Source organism: Rhodnius prolixus, unplaced genomic scaffold (genome assembly GCF_049639745.1).
Source record: "Rhodnius prolixus isolate KJV_2025 unplaced genomic scaffold, Rpr scaffold_5, whole genome shotgun sequence".
NCBI lineage: Eukaryota > Metazoa > Arthropoda > Insecta > Hemiptera > Reduviidae > Rhodnius > Rhodnius prolixus.
In genome coordinates, this window is record NW_027411624.1 from 22,616,222 (window position 1) to 22,630,975 (window position 14,754).

At 35.0% G+C, this 14,754-nt stretch overlaps 1 protein-coding gene across 3 annotated transcripts; it reads right to left on the reverse strand.

The window, feature by feature from the left end:
- Positions 1 to 480: 480 nt before the first annotated feature.
- LOC141458009 (uncharacterized) lies at positions 481 to 12,601 on the reverse strand. 3 transcript variants are annotated; one of them, XM_074135483.1, is made up of 10 exons: positions 12,408 to 12,601; positions 12,143 to 12,319; positions 11,895 to 12,029; positions 9,441 to 9,702; positions 9,230 to 9,368; positions 6,740 to 6,838; positions 6,519 to 6,615; positions 4,428 to 4,551; positions 3,894 to 3,990; positions 481 to 713 (listed from the first exon to the last, which is right to left on the reverse strand). In XM_074135483.1, exons 1-9 carry the CDS (start codon positions 12,474 to 12,476, stop codon positions 3,926 to 3,928), a joined length of 1,167 nt encoding a protein of 388 aa, XP_073991584.1. In that variant the 5' UTR covers positions 12,477 to 12,601; the 3' UTR covers positions 481 to 713; positions 3,894 to 3,925. The 3 variants fall into 3 exon arrangements, with proteins under 3 accessions (XP_073991584.1, XP_073991582.1, XP_073991583.1); XM_074135481.1 differs by having other exon boundaries at positions 3,894 to 4,061; positions 12,408 to 12,598; XM_074135482.1 differs by lacking the exon at positions 12,143 to 12,319 and having other exon boundaries at positions 3,894 to 4,061; positions 12,408 to 12,599.
- Between the last annotated feature and the right edge of the window lie 2,153 nt (positions 12,602 to 14,754).

Consider the following 14,754-nt stretch of genomic DNA (forward strand, 5'->3'; position numbering starts at 1 on the left):
TTAAATTTTCAAAGATGCAGTTCAAATTTAACATCTTTGTTTTTTAAAAAAAACTGATGGCGTTTTCTTCAGAGCGGAGCTGATTAGCCCAACTTCCCCTGATTAAGCCAGGACCTCCACTTATTTATCCATCCACAAAAAAAATCCATAAAAGAATGGATTTTTAAGTAAGTTTCTAAACGACGTTGAGCGTACTTTTTAAACGTGGTTTTCTTCTCTATTATTTTTATTTGAAACATCATGGAATTTCAGTTAAGGAAAGGAGTTGTAATTGGCTCCTCTCAAAAGTTTCATTTCAGTACATTTTGTGTAACCTATAACTCATATAGGTTATCAGTAAGAATCAAATTCTAAAGTGAAATTTTAAATTCTAAATTCTAACGCTGAGCTTTTCTCTTCTCTTCTTCAATTTTCGCTAACATTTTTACAAATATGCAGCATCAGCAAATAAAATAAGCAATAAAAGATAGAAAAATAAGATTTCTTTTAATATTATTGCACTAATTTTTATTATTTTTTTATTTATTTATAAAATTTTCATGAAGCCTGCTGTCCTCCTATGTCAACGTCACTCACACTATGTTGGACACTATTAATTTCATCGTTTCGTATAATTTCTGGATTACTTGCAGAAACGAATACTGATGGATAATTCCTGTGGTAAACATTCTCTATTTTCGGAAGAGATTGTGCACTTTCAGTTTTCTTATGACCTGCACATGCAATACAAGAACAAAAATTAATTATAAAAAACTAGTACATTGCACTTAATTTATAATTTACATACGAGGGTCGTTTGAAAAGTCCGTGCAAAGTCAGAGAGATAGCACTACTGGCGCGTATCGAGGTTATGTTTAGTTAGTAGCATCTCTTGGAAGAACACACACCAAGTTTCAGCCAGATCGGTCTATTTCTTTCTGTTTGGCATTCGTTTGAATCGAGGAAGTCGAGTGATTTTCAAAAAATGGACGAAAAAGAATTTCCTGTGTTAATTAAACACTACTTTATGAAAGGCAAAACGCCTCAGGAGACTAAAGAGAAGCTTGATAAACATTATGGTGACTCTGCACCTTCGATTAGAACAGTTTATAAGTGGTTTCAAAATTTTCAGAGTGGCCATATGGGCACAAGTGACGCTGAACGTTCTGGACGCCCTGTTGAGGTTACTACTCCAGAAATCATTGATAAAATCCATGATATGGTGATGGATGACAGAAGAGTGAAGGTGCGTGAGATTGCTAGTGCTGTGGGCATCTCGAATGAACGGGTACATAATATTTTGCATCAACATTTGGACATGACAAAGCTATCCGCAAGATGGGTGCCGCGATTGCTCACGCTTGACCAAAAACGAAATCGTGTGAAGTGTTGCAAGGACGGTTTGCAGCTGTTCCAGAAGAATCCGCAGGACTTTAAGCGTCGTTTCGTCACTTTGGATGAAACATGGATACATCACTACACTCCTGAGACCAAAGAACAATCTAAACAATGGGTTACCAAGGGGGAATCTGCGCCAAAAAAGGCGAAGACCGTTCCTTCGGCCGGAAAGATTATGGCGACTGTCTTTTGGGATTCGCAAGGAATAATCCTCATCGACTATCTGGAAAAGGGTAAAACTATTACAGGTGCATATTATTTATCGTTATTGGACCGTTTGAAAACCGAGCTGCAAGAAAAACGCCCACGATTGGCCCACAAAAAAGTCCTTTTCCATCACGACAACGCACCAGCTCACACCTCAGCAGTTGTGGTCGCAAAATTAATGGAAATAGGGTTCCAACTCGTTTCACATCCCCCCCTATTCTCCAGACTTGGCTCCCTCGGACTACTATTTGTTCCCCAATATGAAGAAATGGCTGGCGGGAAAAAGATTTTATTCAAACGAGGAGGTGATTGCAGAAACGAATGGCTATTTTTCAGACTTGGACAAATCCTATTATTCGGAAGGGATCAACAAACTAGAGCAGCGTTGGACGAAGTGTATAAGCCTAAAAGGAGACTATGTTGAAAAATAAAAAAGGTTTACCCCAAAAAATTAAGTAATTTTTATTTTTGCACGGACTTTTCAAACGACCCTCGTAATTGAGGATCCTTGAATAAATATATTTATTTATTGTGTTTGTGGTCTTGTTTGCAGCTTAACCATAAATTAAATATGTAATAATAGATTTCAATTATAATTCCCTTGAGCATTGTAACCATACGTATGAATAAATAAAGGGATCAATTAATAACAACAAAAATAATAATGCCAATTCTGAAGAGTAAGAGTATTCTTTTCATCTACAAACTGCTACAGATACTGCCAGTCATTTCTTAATTTCCAAGCTTTTCTCCATAATACTGACTATTCATGGAAGTACTAACATTTCTAGTCACACAAAAGATCACAAAATATTAGGTTTTATACAAGCAAAAACGTTGTTAGCACTCCATTGCTTGCCTCAAATTAGTTAGACAGCGGCACAAGTGACGCTGAACGTTCTGGACGCCCTGTTGAGGTTACTACTCCAGAAATCATTGATAAAATCCATTATTTGGTGATGGATGACAGAAGAGTGAAGGTGCGTGAGATTCTACTAAGATAAAAAAAATAATGTGGAAGAACTGTGAAAAAGAATTTGTATTAACACTTGGAAGAGACTCTATCACTCTGGCTTCACTCTCCTGATAGGCAAGTTACTGTGTGTTGAAGATACCTGGAGCAACAGTATGTGCCATCGTTCTCTAATGGATTAAGTAAAAGAAAACCATAAGTAGGCGAAAAAAACAAGGTTTCAGTTATTAATAATAATAAATAATACCGAACTAAACGATGTTTTACTAGAATTATAATAATTAAGAACTAATGATTGTAACTAATCAAGCTTAAAAGCTATAAACATAGGTAAGAGCTCATTGTTTGTTTTGACGAAGACTGCTAAGAGCTAAAGGATGTATCTGAGCTCCTAGAAGCTGAAAATTGTGTCTGAATTCTTGATAGCGGAAGAATATATCTGTTTTCCTGGGAGCTGAATAATGTATCTTACCTTAATTTTAGAAATATTTTAAAGTTATTCTTCTTTTATTGCTTTACACCAAAGTTTGGTTTTAAGTTACTTAAAACGCTGGCCAATATGGGTTGTTTCATTCCACGATCTAGGAATTCAGATTCAAATTAGGTATTTACCATCCAGAAATTCGACTCTCTTCACTTAAATAACCTTGGTTCCTGAAATGGCGACTGAAAAGTGAATATCTGCTTCCTTTTGAGGGGAGAATGTCCTTTTGACTGCCTTGGAAATCATCCAAGTTCTGTACATGTTTTATTGTAGGCAGGCTGTTCTATTATGAACTGTACCCAACAGTTGTAACTGTTGTAACTAGTCTTTTTCTTGAATATGTGACTTTTAACTTCAATGAATGTTTTTTCATTTTGAAAATCTTCAGCCATTTTGTATAAGAAATTTTACAGAGGTTCATACACCTTATAACTTACGAGGTATGAAACATGTGAGAATAGATTCACTAGAGACAGAAAATCGTCTGGATAGACATGTTTTCCCCGAAGTACGATTTCTAGAGCACTTCTCATGGTTGCTGGCAACAGTAGTTAAGCAGTTGTTTTATCTTTTGCATGATATCTAAACCATACTTAAAATCTTTAAACTACGGTTGTTTTTACGAGGACATTCTTGGATTTACAAATTTCTTGCATTCGAAACTTCTTTTCACCATTTATAGAGAGAGGGAAACTTACTGAACTCCTTAGTGCTTAGTTTACGCGTAAATTTTTTTTGAAAATGATTCTCAATGTTTTCAAGGCAAGAAATTTCGTTTAATGGTAAAACTTATTTCACAAAAAGATAATTTATGATGAGAAAAAGACTAAATAAATAAATGATTAGTGATACCTATAGGTTTAATATTGGTTGGTATTTCTTGGCTATAATTCGATGGCATCACCACTGGCTTGTTTAGTATTGGAGGCACCGGTAAACAGGCGAATGGCTGCAAAATACTTGAAGTGGAGTCATATGGTAAATGTGGCGGCAGTGTGTAAGATTCATTCTGCCATTGCCCTTGAAAAATAATAATAATAATAATAATAAGATTAATGGATAAACGTCAGCTTATGAAAATAAGGGATGGTACCATCGGCCAAATCGCATTCCCCCTCGTCGGCTAGACCGATGATGTAAGAGGGGAGCGCGGTCTGCTTCCGTTTGCCTAGGCTCCACCCTGCCTTGCTGAGCAAGATATGTGTGTGGCAGCCCGATAGGACAATAGGGTACCATCCCAGCTCTAGTGGCCTTCATGTGAGAAAAGAAACTGTGAGCAAGCGCTAATGGCCACAGACGTCGATGCGCCAAAAAAAAAAATAATAATAAGATTAATCTAAGATCTAATTTTTATAGCACTACAGTTAAATTACATCATCAACTTACAGTTAACAGACTGATTGTTGGTACAGATTTCTTTATTCGTTTCTGCAATTAATAATTTTCTTCTTAACAGTGAAGCTTCTGTTTCGGCCACTTTGACTCGCCTGTCTAATTTTAATTTCAACATCTGAAAAGTAGGTAATATATTTTTTCTGCAACCATGTAGGGAAGTTCTCATTACTCAATTAAAATCAGCTGTGTAATGCCCAACTTCCCTCACTAGTGGGGAAAATTCCCATTAGTGTCACTTTCCGCACTAGTGAGTGGAAAAACTTTATTGTGCTTCCTTGATATAAGAAGTTTTGTTATTAACATAAATATTTTCTGTAAAACTTTAATAAGCTTATTTAACGTAACTAAATAATTAAAAAATGAATATTAAATAATAAAATAAATAATTAGATATTTTTAATTATAACAGTTAAAAAGGTTATAGTGTTACCTTATAGAAATTTAAAATGGATTCTTGTGATTCCTGTTTAGAAAACACTCCTCCATCAATAAAAGAAACAGCAGAAAATGTAATAAGTAATGTAAATACCTAAGTAATGTAAATAATTGTAATGTAACAATAAATGTTTATAATAAATAAATTACTTTTTGTAGACTGTAAAAATGAAATTTTTAATTTTTTTAGTTAATAAATCTAATGGTTGCAGAAAAAATATAATATTTAACTCGAGTGTTCAGTATTTTCCTCACGCGAGGAAAAGTACTACTTTCCACACTTGTTAAATAAATAACTATTAGTGACAGAAAAATAGCTGTTTATTTGAGTAAAAAAAAAGAAGTTTACCTAAAAATTAATTTAGATTTGATTTTATTTATTTATTTTGTAATATTCGAAATACTGTTTTCACAGAAATAAATAGGTGAGGTTCTGAACGATAGAAGATAATGTCTGAATATATTTGTATGTTTTGACGGAATATTTCAAAAATAAAAAGAAATTAAAAACGTCGTATTCCTTTGTAGCTTCTGATTCAAATATTTTGGCCGGAATTCGACAACTGATATATCGACTTTATTCAATCCATTTATCATTTTTTCATTTATTTTTTACGATTCAATGAACTATGTATCACTCTTATTTGAAACATACTCCTGGGTTTTTGTATACGGGTTTCTTGGAGGTTGCTATGTTAACCATCCCTTTAAAGGAACCCAACAGAATAATTTATTATTTTGCTATCTACATAACAGGGTGTTCAAATGTTAGACCGTAGTAGACCAGTATAGTCAAATTGTCTGTAATAAGTTTCCACAAAAAAAATCAAGGTCCCCTAAATTCCCAGATAATTGTATACAAAATACAATAAGTAAATAGGAGGTGAATGAGATGAACTGGTGCGGGAAGAGCAGGAGGAGAGAAGCTCTGTATGAGAGAGGGGAATGTGAAGAGGAGAATATGAGTAGGAGAGTAATGGTGTTTAGTTCTTCAGACAGTAAGGAAGTCGCGGGGCCACTGGCGATTCAGTCGGCGAGGAGTAATGTTAGGGATGTAGGAGGAGGCGAGAGACAGTACAAGAGGATTGTAGCAAGTCGAGAGAGCGGCATGGAATTTTTGATATTTAGTCTTGGCGAGTTGGTCTATGAAGGGAATATTGAGGTCGTGGTGAAGAGTGAAGTTAGTCACCGTAGAAAGGAGCGTCAGCTATCTGTCGAAGTAGTTTTGACTGAAATGTCCTGTACTGTCCGTACGTTTGTAGGTTTGGCTGAACTCCCACAGCTCTAGTCCGTAAGTTCACATAGGTTTGAGGATAGTACTGCATATTAAACGTTTGAGTTCTAAGGGCAATTTTGAGCGTCATCCAAGTTGTCTGTAAAGCAGTTTCGCACGCTTCGTCATTGCTTGTCTTTTAAGTCTAGTGTGTGGGTTCCACGTGAGTCTTTTGTCTATGTAGAGCCCAAAGTAGCGCACTGGTTCTGTTACAAGGAAGTGGATTGCTGTTGAAGAGGACAGGTGGACAGGAACACCGCCGGAGAAATTGATATTTAAATTTTTAATTTAGTAATAATATCAACAAGTCGTTTATTAAAAGCGAACAAATTAGTAGGTAATTAGTTATTATTTAAAAAAAAAATAATCTATACCCAATTTTCAATATCTTTAAGTTCACATTTTCTTTGAAGTATTAGAAGTTGTCGATCTTTTTGCAAATTAAGTTTTGTAGACTCTTCGTTAATATTTCTGTAACAGAGAAATCTTTTATTATTTTTTTTTAATCTTTTAAATTTTGTAAGCGTTATGTACTGGATCATTTCAAGCTATTTTTTTTTTTTAGTCTACTTCAAAAAGTCTTAAATTTACTCACTTTAGATATACATTTTCTTCTCGCAGATTTTTCATTTGTCTAATGAGAGACGCGTCACTTGGGTTGTTCAGCCAGTGCTCTTCTTTTTCTTTTAATTCTCTACATAAAAAAAAAATAGCCTATTGTACTTTTTCACTTCAGTGTTTTATTGCTACTTTATTTTTTACTTCCGTTTTATAAAATAATAATTGTTCTAAACTAAAATGTTACTAAAATGGTAAAAATTGACATTTGAGTAAATTAGTAATGATAAGTCAGTTTGCAAAATCCCAGTTTTCTGCATTTACACCCCTCTGTTCGGGGTAGGGTTTTATTAAAAACCAAAAAAATCCATATGATCTTGAAGCTCAATAAATGCGCAACTTTTTCTGAAATTATGTAATTCCTTGATTCATTAACCATTGAGAAAATGCAATTGAAAATTTTAACAAAAATCACCGAGAACGAAATTTTTAGACATTAAAGTAAAAATTTCATTGTTATAAGAATCGTTTTGAGGCTCTGTACCAAGCAAATTTATAGGAAATTTAATGCTCTTTCGTTTGGAATAAGCAGATTTGTTGTAGGATATAGGATAGAAAAGTTACGGCCGTTTTTATGGTGGAAAACGCGAATATCGACGGAAAAGTTAAAAATGCAAATACGAGGGTCGTTTGAAAAGTCCGTGCAAAGTCAGAGAGATAGCACCACTGGCGCGTATCGAGGTTATGTTTAGTTAGTAGCATCTCTTGGAAGAACACACACCAAGTTTCAGCCAGATCGGTCTATTTCTTTGTGTTTAGCATTCGTTTGAATCGAGGAAGTCGAGTAATTTTCAAAAAATGGACGAAAAAGAATTTCGTGTGTTGATTAAACACTACTTTATGAAAGGCAAAACGCCTCAGGAGACTAAAGAGAAGCTTGATAAACATTATGGTGACTCTGCACCTTCGATTAGAACAGTTTATAAGTGGTTTCAAAATTATCGGAGTGGCCATATGGGCACAAGTGACGCTGAACGTTCTGGACGCCCTGTTGAGGTTACTACTCCAGAAATCATTGATAAAATCCATGATATGGTGATGGATGACAGAAGAGTGAAGGTGCGTGAGATTGCTAGTGCTGTGGGCATCTCGAATGAACGGGTACATAATATTTTGCATCAACATTTGGACATGACAAAGCTATCCGCAAGATGGGTGCCGCAATTGCTCACGCTTGACCAAAAACGAAATCGTGTGAAGTGTTGCAAGGACGGTTTGCAGCTATTCCAGAAGAATCCGCAGGACTTTAAGCGTCGTTTCGTCACTTTGGATGAAACATGGATACATCACTACACTCCTGAGACCAAAGAACAATCTAAAGAATGGGTTACCAAGGGGGAATCTGCGCCAAAAAAGGCGAAGACCGTTCCTTCGGCCGGAAAGATTATGGCGACTGTCTTTTGGGATTCGCAAGGAATAATCCTCATCGACTATCTGGAAAAGGGTAAAACTATTACAGGTGCATATTATTCATCGTTATTGGACCGTTTGAAAACCGAGCTGCAAGAAAAACGCCCACGATTGACCCACAAAAAAGTCCTTTTCCATCACGACAACGCACCAGCTCACACCTCAGCAGTTGTGGTCGCAAAATTAATGGAAATAGGGTTCCAACTCGTTTCACATCCCCCCCTATTCTCCAGACTTGGCTCCCTCGGACTACTATTTGTTCCCAAATATGAAGAAATGGCTGGCGGGAAAAAGATTTTATTCAAACGAGGAGGTGATTGCAGAAACGAATGGCTATTTTTCAGACTTGGACAAATCCTATTATTCGGAAGGGATCAACAAACTAGAGCAGCGTTGGACGAAGTGTATAAGCCTAAAAGGAGACCATGTTGAAAAATAAAAAAGGTTTACCCCAAAAAATTAAGTAGTTTTTATTTTTGCACGGACTTTTCAAACGACCCTCGTATCTTGGACACTTGGAGAATTGGGCCAAAGTGAATAGAATATTTTTTATTGCATTTAAGCTGCTGAATCACCTCCCCAAGTTTCGACCACTCCTCCGTAAACACCCTGTATAGTTCTCTGCACATTGATTGTGTTCGATCGTCGATTTGTTTCCTTGATTTCATCCTAAATACATAAATAAAAATATTTTATATAAAAAATATAAACCGTTACGTAAACGTATTCACGTACAACACACGGCCGTGTCCATGACACAGCCACACGTTAATTTTAGGGCAGTTCTGGTGATTAAGATGAAAAAAAAATTGGGTTAATTCAAATACGAGGTGCTCTTACTATAAGGTCTAAAAGCCTGAATATCCCGAATTTTATCCTTAATATCCCTAATATTTGAAACATAATTAATTCTAAAAAATAAACTTATTGTAAAACCATACATTACTGCCTACGACACCAATAATGCAAGTGTCTATCCGAGACATCTATGCGCCACATGATCTTGAAAGTAAAAACAAAATATTTATAATTAGTTTTCCAAAAGAGTTATACATACGCTTTCAGTGCAATATTTTTGTCAGAAAAATAAGTAGACAGAATATCAAACGTAGTAAATGCTTCTTCTTTTTCTTTTTCTATTATTCTCAGTTTTATGGTCAACCCTTTTATTTCATTTTTCAGAGACTGCTCTTTCTCTGAAAGTAAAATTTATTCTCAAGCGAAGAAGGTAAAACAGAAATTAATTTTCAAAAAAAAGATGTAATTACCATCAAACGTTTTCTTTATTAATAATAAATTTTCAATTTGTTCTTGCAATTCGGTAATTTTCTTTTCAGATGTTAACAAAGATAAATGAATTTCTTTAGTTTCGAGCCAAGTAAGTAGGTTTTCCATGTCGTCCAATCCATGCAGTTCTTGTAAAGCGATTTCCAATAATTCTTTGTTCATTAACAAATTAGCACAACCTTTCCGCACTCTGGTTATTTCTTCTTTTAGTTTCATGTGAGTTAGTTGACTTTCTTTCAACGCCTGAAATAAGATAAGATAGTAGATGGGACGGGACCTATGCCCCATGGCACCGCAGCCACAGAAGACTTATTGTGTCAGCCCCTTCTTAGTTCTAGTAAGCGAACCCTCCTCTCCTAAAGAGGTTGAGGACTTTCTCTACTAGTTCTTTTTGCGCTTCTATCTCCTTGGGCCTCAGCGTTCCAAAGGTTTCATAGCGCAAACGTTCGATTGCATTGCAATCGAACAACAGGTGAGAGGCCGTTTCCTCCTCTTCCTGACATAATCTGCACAACGGCTCCGAGCTGATAAGCCCCACCTTGCGCAAATGTTTCTTAAACCTACCGTGCCCCGTGAATAGGCCTGTAATCAGAGTAATCTGATTTCTGCCCAAACACAGGGTCTCTTTGGATCTTTGCTTACACAGCCAAGGCATCAAGGTCTTGCTGTGTTTAACCCCAGGACACATCACCCAGTTCTTTTCGTGCTCCCTCCAGATCCAATCTCTCTGAGAGCCGCACGAACCGAACCCCTGGTGATCCCCAGGACAGGCTCTGGACCGATGAAAGGAGTGTTAGCTCCATTCCTGGCCAGATAATCAGCTTTTTCATTCCCTTCAATACCCACATGACCCGGCACCAATTCCAACCGAACTTTGTTGTGCCGCGCCAGTAGTTCTAGGGCCCTCCTGCATTCCCAAACCAGGGAAGAGGTCATTCTGAAGGATACGAGGGCCTTCAGTGCAGCCTGGCTGTCCGAAAAGATACGAATCTCCCTATTTCTAGGTTCCATCCGCAGGTCCGATATGTCCAAGTGTACCTAGGTCGTCATATGGCTTAGCCATCAGCGAAAAATTCTCAAGTTTGTCTAAAGACAAACTCGAAGCCCAATACAAAACGCCTGAAATAAACTAATATTCAGGTCATAGAGATCGGTTTGAGAAAAATCTGAGCCAACATTCCTTCGGGACATAAATTAACTTTCTAAGATTTTGAGTTAGTATTAAACAATAACAAGACAGAATTAAATGGAGAAAAAAGAAATTTTGCTGTGCCTAAGGCATCTTGAGAAAGATATAACTCTCCTAGATTCTGTCAGATTTCTCAGATATAATAATTTAGAAGGAAGGCTGTGAACTGGATTCATTTCATTATAGGTTGGCACAGTAAACTTATTAAGGTGGCAAAGCATTAATTCTTCTCCAAATAAATATTTTATAAACAAAACAATGTAAATGGAAATTGGTAAAATTCTTTCTCAGAAGCCACCAATTTGGCTAACTTGAATATCCATGAGCGTAAAAGAGATCCTGCTTAGGGTGCGTTCCACTAAGCGCTCACAACGATCAAAATATACCTTCAGCCGTTCCACTTGACGACCGCGGTCGTGGCGAAAACGTCACTAATGACGTCATTATTTTCGCTCACGCGAAGCTCACAACGCCCCAACTTAAGAGCTGGGTCGTAGTGGGCGTTCAGAAATTTGGCGCAATTTTTAAAAGCAAAGATGGCGACCGAAAAACTTATATCATGTAAATGAAAGTATTACCTCAAGTAAATAATTGAATGTGTTTCTCGAAAGTCTAAAAAAATTAATTAAATGAAAAATTACTAATCCCTTTACATACTAAATCACTGAATAACGACCAATTACACTTTGATAGTTAATAATACGTGGCCTAAGTTTTCACTTTTCACCATTGCGATTTTGTAAAATTGCATTCCACTCTTCATCGGAACTAGATGAAGAACTTTCTAAAGCATTATTACGTTGCATTAATAAATATCCTACTGTTGCCACAACAGACACTTTAATTTTATTTAAACGTAAATTTTATAAATACTTCACGAAAATGTAGTATAAAAATTGAATTACATATATATAGATTTTTAATATAAGTCAACTTTACCAATAATTAATAAAGTTTATTATAACTGCTTATAAACGGGGTTAAAATTAAAAAATAACCTCTTCAAGCTGCTGACTTATTTTCGAGGCCGCCATTTGTAATGTTTACATGAACGGTTAAAAACGCCCCATAATCCATTCCACTTGAGTTTTCGATTGTAACGCTCGCAAGCAAGTGAAACGGGCAAAACCACGGTCGTGAGCGTGATCGTTGTAATCGCTTAGTGGAACGCACCCTTATATTTTCAAATAAATCTTAAATGCTATGCCTTCTTGATATGATTTAAATGATTTTTAGATGGTGATACCTTTCCCATTGATGTGATACGTTCTTGATAATACAGCATTGCTTTCTGATTCTGATCAATAATTTTATCAACTTCTTTTGACAAATGAATCCTAGCCTTTTCGGATTTTTTTAAATCTTTCTCTAATGCCCGCGTCTATTTCAAATAAAATAAAGTAAAATGAATAAAGATGAAATGATAATTTTTTTTTAATGAATATTTTTTTTACATTATAATAATAGTAAATGTAAGCAATTTAATGATTTTACCACTTCATTTTTATCATGGTCTTTGCCGGTGGTTGAATTAAGGTTACTACAATTCAAGGATAGGTCTGGTTCTGGAGTTGAAAAGTGATCCCATACTAGTTTGTTCCATTCTTTTACACTATGTTCAAATAAACGCATTTTTTCTTCAATTTTCCCTTCCAAAACTATATTTATATCCTAATTTTGTTGATGAAAAACAGAATTTCTTTTAAAAGAAACCCCAATTTTATAAAGATCAAAATTAAAAGAAATGTGATATACTCACTTCAACTATTTCTTGTTGATCTTCTTTCATTTCTTCTGCCATTTCTTTATCAAATTTGTTATTATTCATATTTATTTTATTTATTTTTTAACCAGCCTGTATTAATTTAAAACTAAATTTCTTTTTGAGAATTTATAGTTTTATTAGTATTGCTATTTATGCAATAAATTTGTTAACATATGAGACTGCACTGCCATGTGTCTTTTCTTCCACACATGTTTATTTAATTTAGTATAATAATTAGTTTAATTTAGTATAATTTGCAGCTCTCTGATGTACTGTTGCAGTTCTAAAATTACTGTCAATGAATACTTTTCTTATTATAGAAAACAACTTTTATTACAATTACCATCAACAATAATCATAATACAATACTGCTATTAAAACATATGTTACCCTATCTAAAACATTGATAACTCAACTTCGATCCCTTACATCTCCCTCTTTTAATTCGCTACTTTAAAGTTAAGAACAATCGTAGTCTTTATATTTTTCTGGCCTTTTAACCTTTCTTATGAATCGTCTATTACGCCATAGTTCTCTGCAAATCTTCTGAATTCTCTTGAATCAAATTGTTTTCCACCATCTAACCTTACAATTTTTGGGATACCGAAACGTGCAAAGACAGTTTTCAATAAGTTGATCACTCCTTGACTGCTTAATGATTTAGGATGAAATACAAGGAAACAAATCGACGATGGAACACAATCTATGCCTATACAGTCCGTTGTCGATGTAGAAGCGATTTCATCATCCACTTGCATAATTTCAACCGCCCCAGCTGCAAATGTACTGGACACCGTCGTTGATCCGCTCAGGCCGCATTCATTCTTTTACGTTCCTCGGCACAGCTTGACTCGGTCATATGGTGTTTTATTATTACCATTCGATTGTTCTTGAGAAGTCCTTTCCAACTGTATACGATCTCTGTATTTGGTTTGGGCTTTTCGACGCGTAAAGGCCGACATTGTATATTTTTGATAATATTTTTTTATTCTAACACCTTATTATATTCACTGTCACTATTTTACACTAATGTTTTATATACAATCGATAGATTGTGACGACAGCTGACGATTAAAACTTAAACGAACATAGTAGCTTCTCCGAGTCAAAATTTATACCATTTGCAAATCTCGATACGCAGCAAAATTATCTCAAAATGGCGGCGCTTCCCCCTCCACCGCCATACGTCACAGTCCTCGCTTATCGTAATGAATTCTTTGATCCTTTAGCTATCCAGTAGTCTAATTTAATTTTGGATGTAGACTTAGATACGAAACTATAATACCAAACTGTATCCCCCGATTTTGTTATCTTTAGTTTTTTTTGGATTGCCTCCATATGATAACAAATTTAAAGACGTATTCACGTCAAAACGATTCTACGATTTCTAGAATGATGACTACCCAACACTTTCTTATTTATTTGGAGGGATTTATTCCTTGAAAACATGTTAGAGGACCTTCAATTTTAGTTTTACCTCATTATGGAAGTTTAAAGAGCAAATAATGTAATGTTATTTACTGGATAACTGGCAATGTGCCTTCTCATACGTATAGTTTGTGATTATTTTTTTAAAAGTTTTAATTACCGATAAAAATAGGATTATTTTCATACGCTTTTAACTCGAAAGCTAATGCATCTGTTGTAGTGCATGTTGAATATCAACTAACCAAAAAGGCAAAAATATAAATTCTTCCATTTGATTTTGAACCTCATTAAAAATTTTCCTCTTGCAATAAATACAGTAAATGAAAGGTCAATGCGTCTAGCAGAGAATATAGTGCGGTCATTTCCTCATTATTGAATGATTTTAGAATAATATGGTGGATCAATTGAAATGCAATCTTTTTAATTCGTTACCCTTTTTATATGCGAAGAGACCTCAATCTTGGAAGGGACTGTTTGTTCTTCATAAATATTTATACAGGGTAAATTACAGATAATGTAATGTCTAAACTAACCCAAATCAAAATTAGCAGTACTTAGAAGAACAAACACAGTTTATTATCAGCAAAATGTAATAAAAATTAGCATAAGCCGAGCGGTTTGAGACAAAACCACTCACTGTAATTTAATTTTTGACTAACCCAAATACACTCATGCTTATCCTACATCCAATTAGACATATTCTAACACCATATTTTCGAAATTTCAAATCAAATGACATTTTCTTCATGATTTTAAGTTTATACATCATTTATATTTACTTCCAATACTAATCTTCCAATATTTTATTCAACTATTTTGTATTAGCTTGATTTGTTTTACACTAGGTCCATTGAAGAGCTAAGATGGAATAGTTTAGTACACACCTTGGTTGTGCAAAAAAAGTATTTGATCT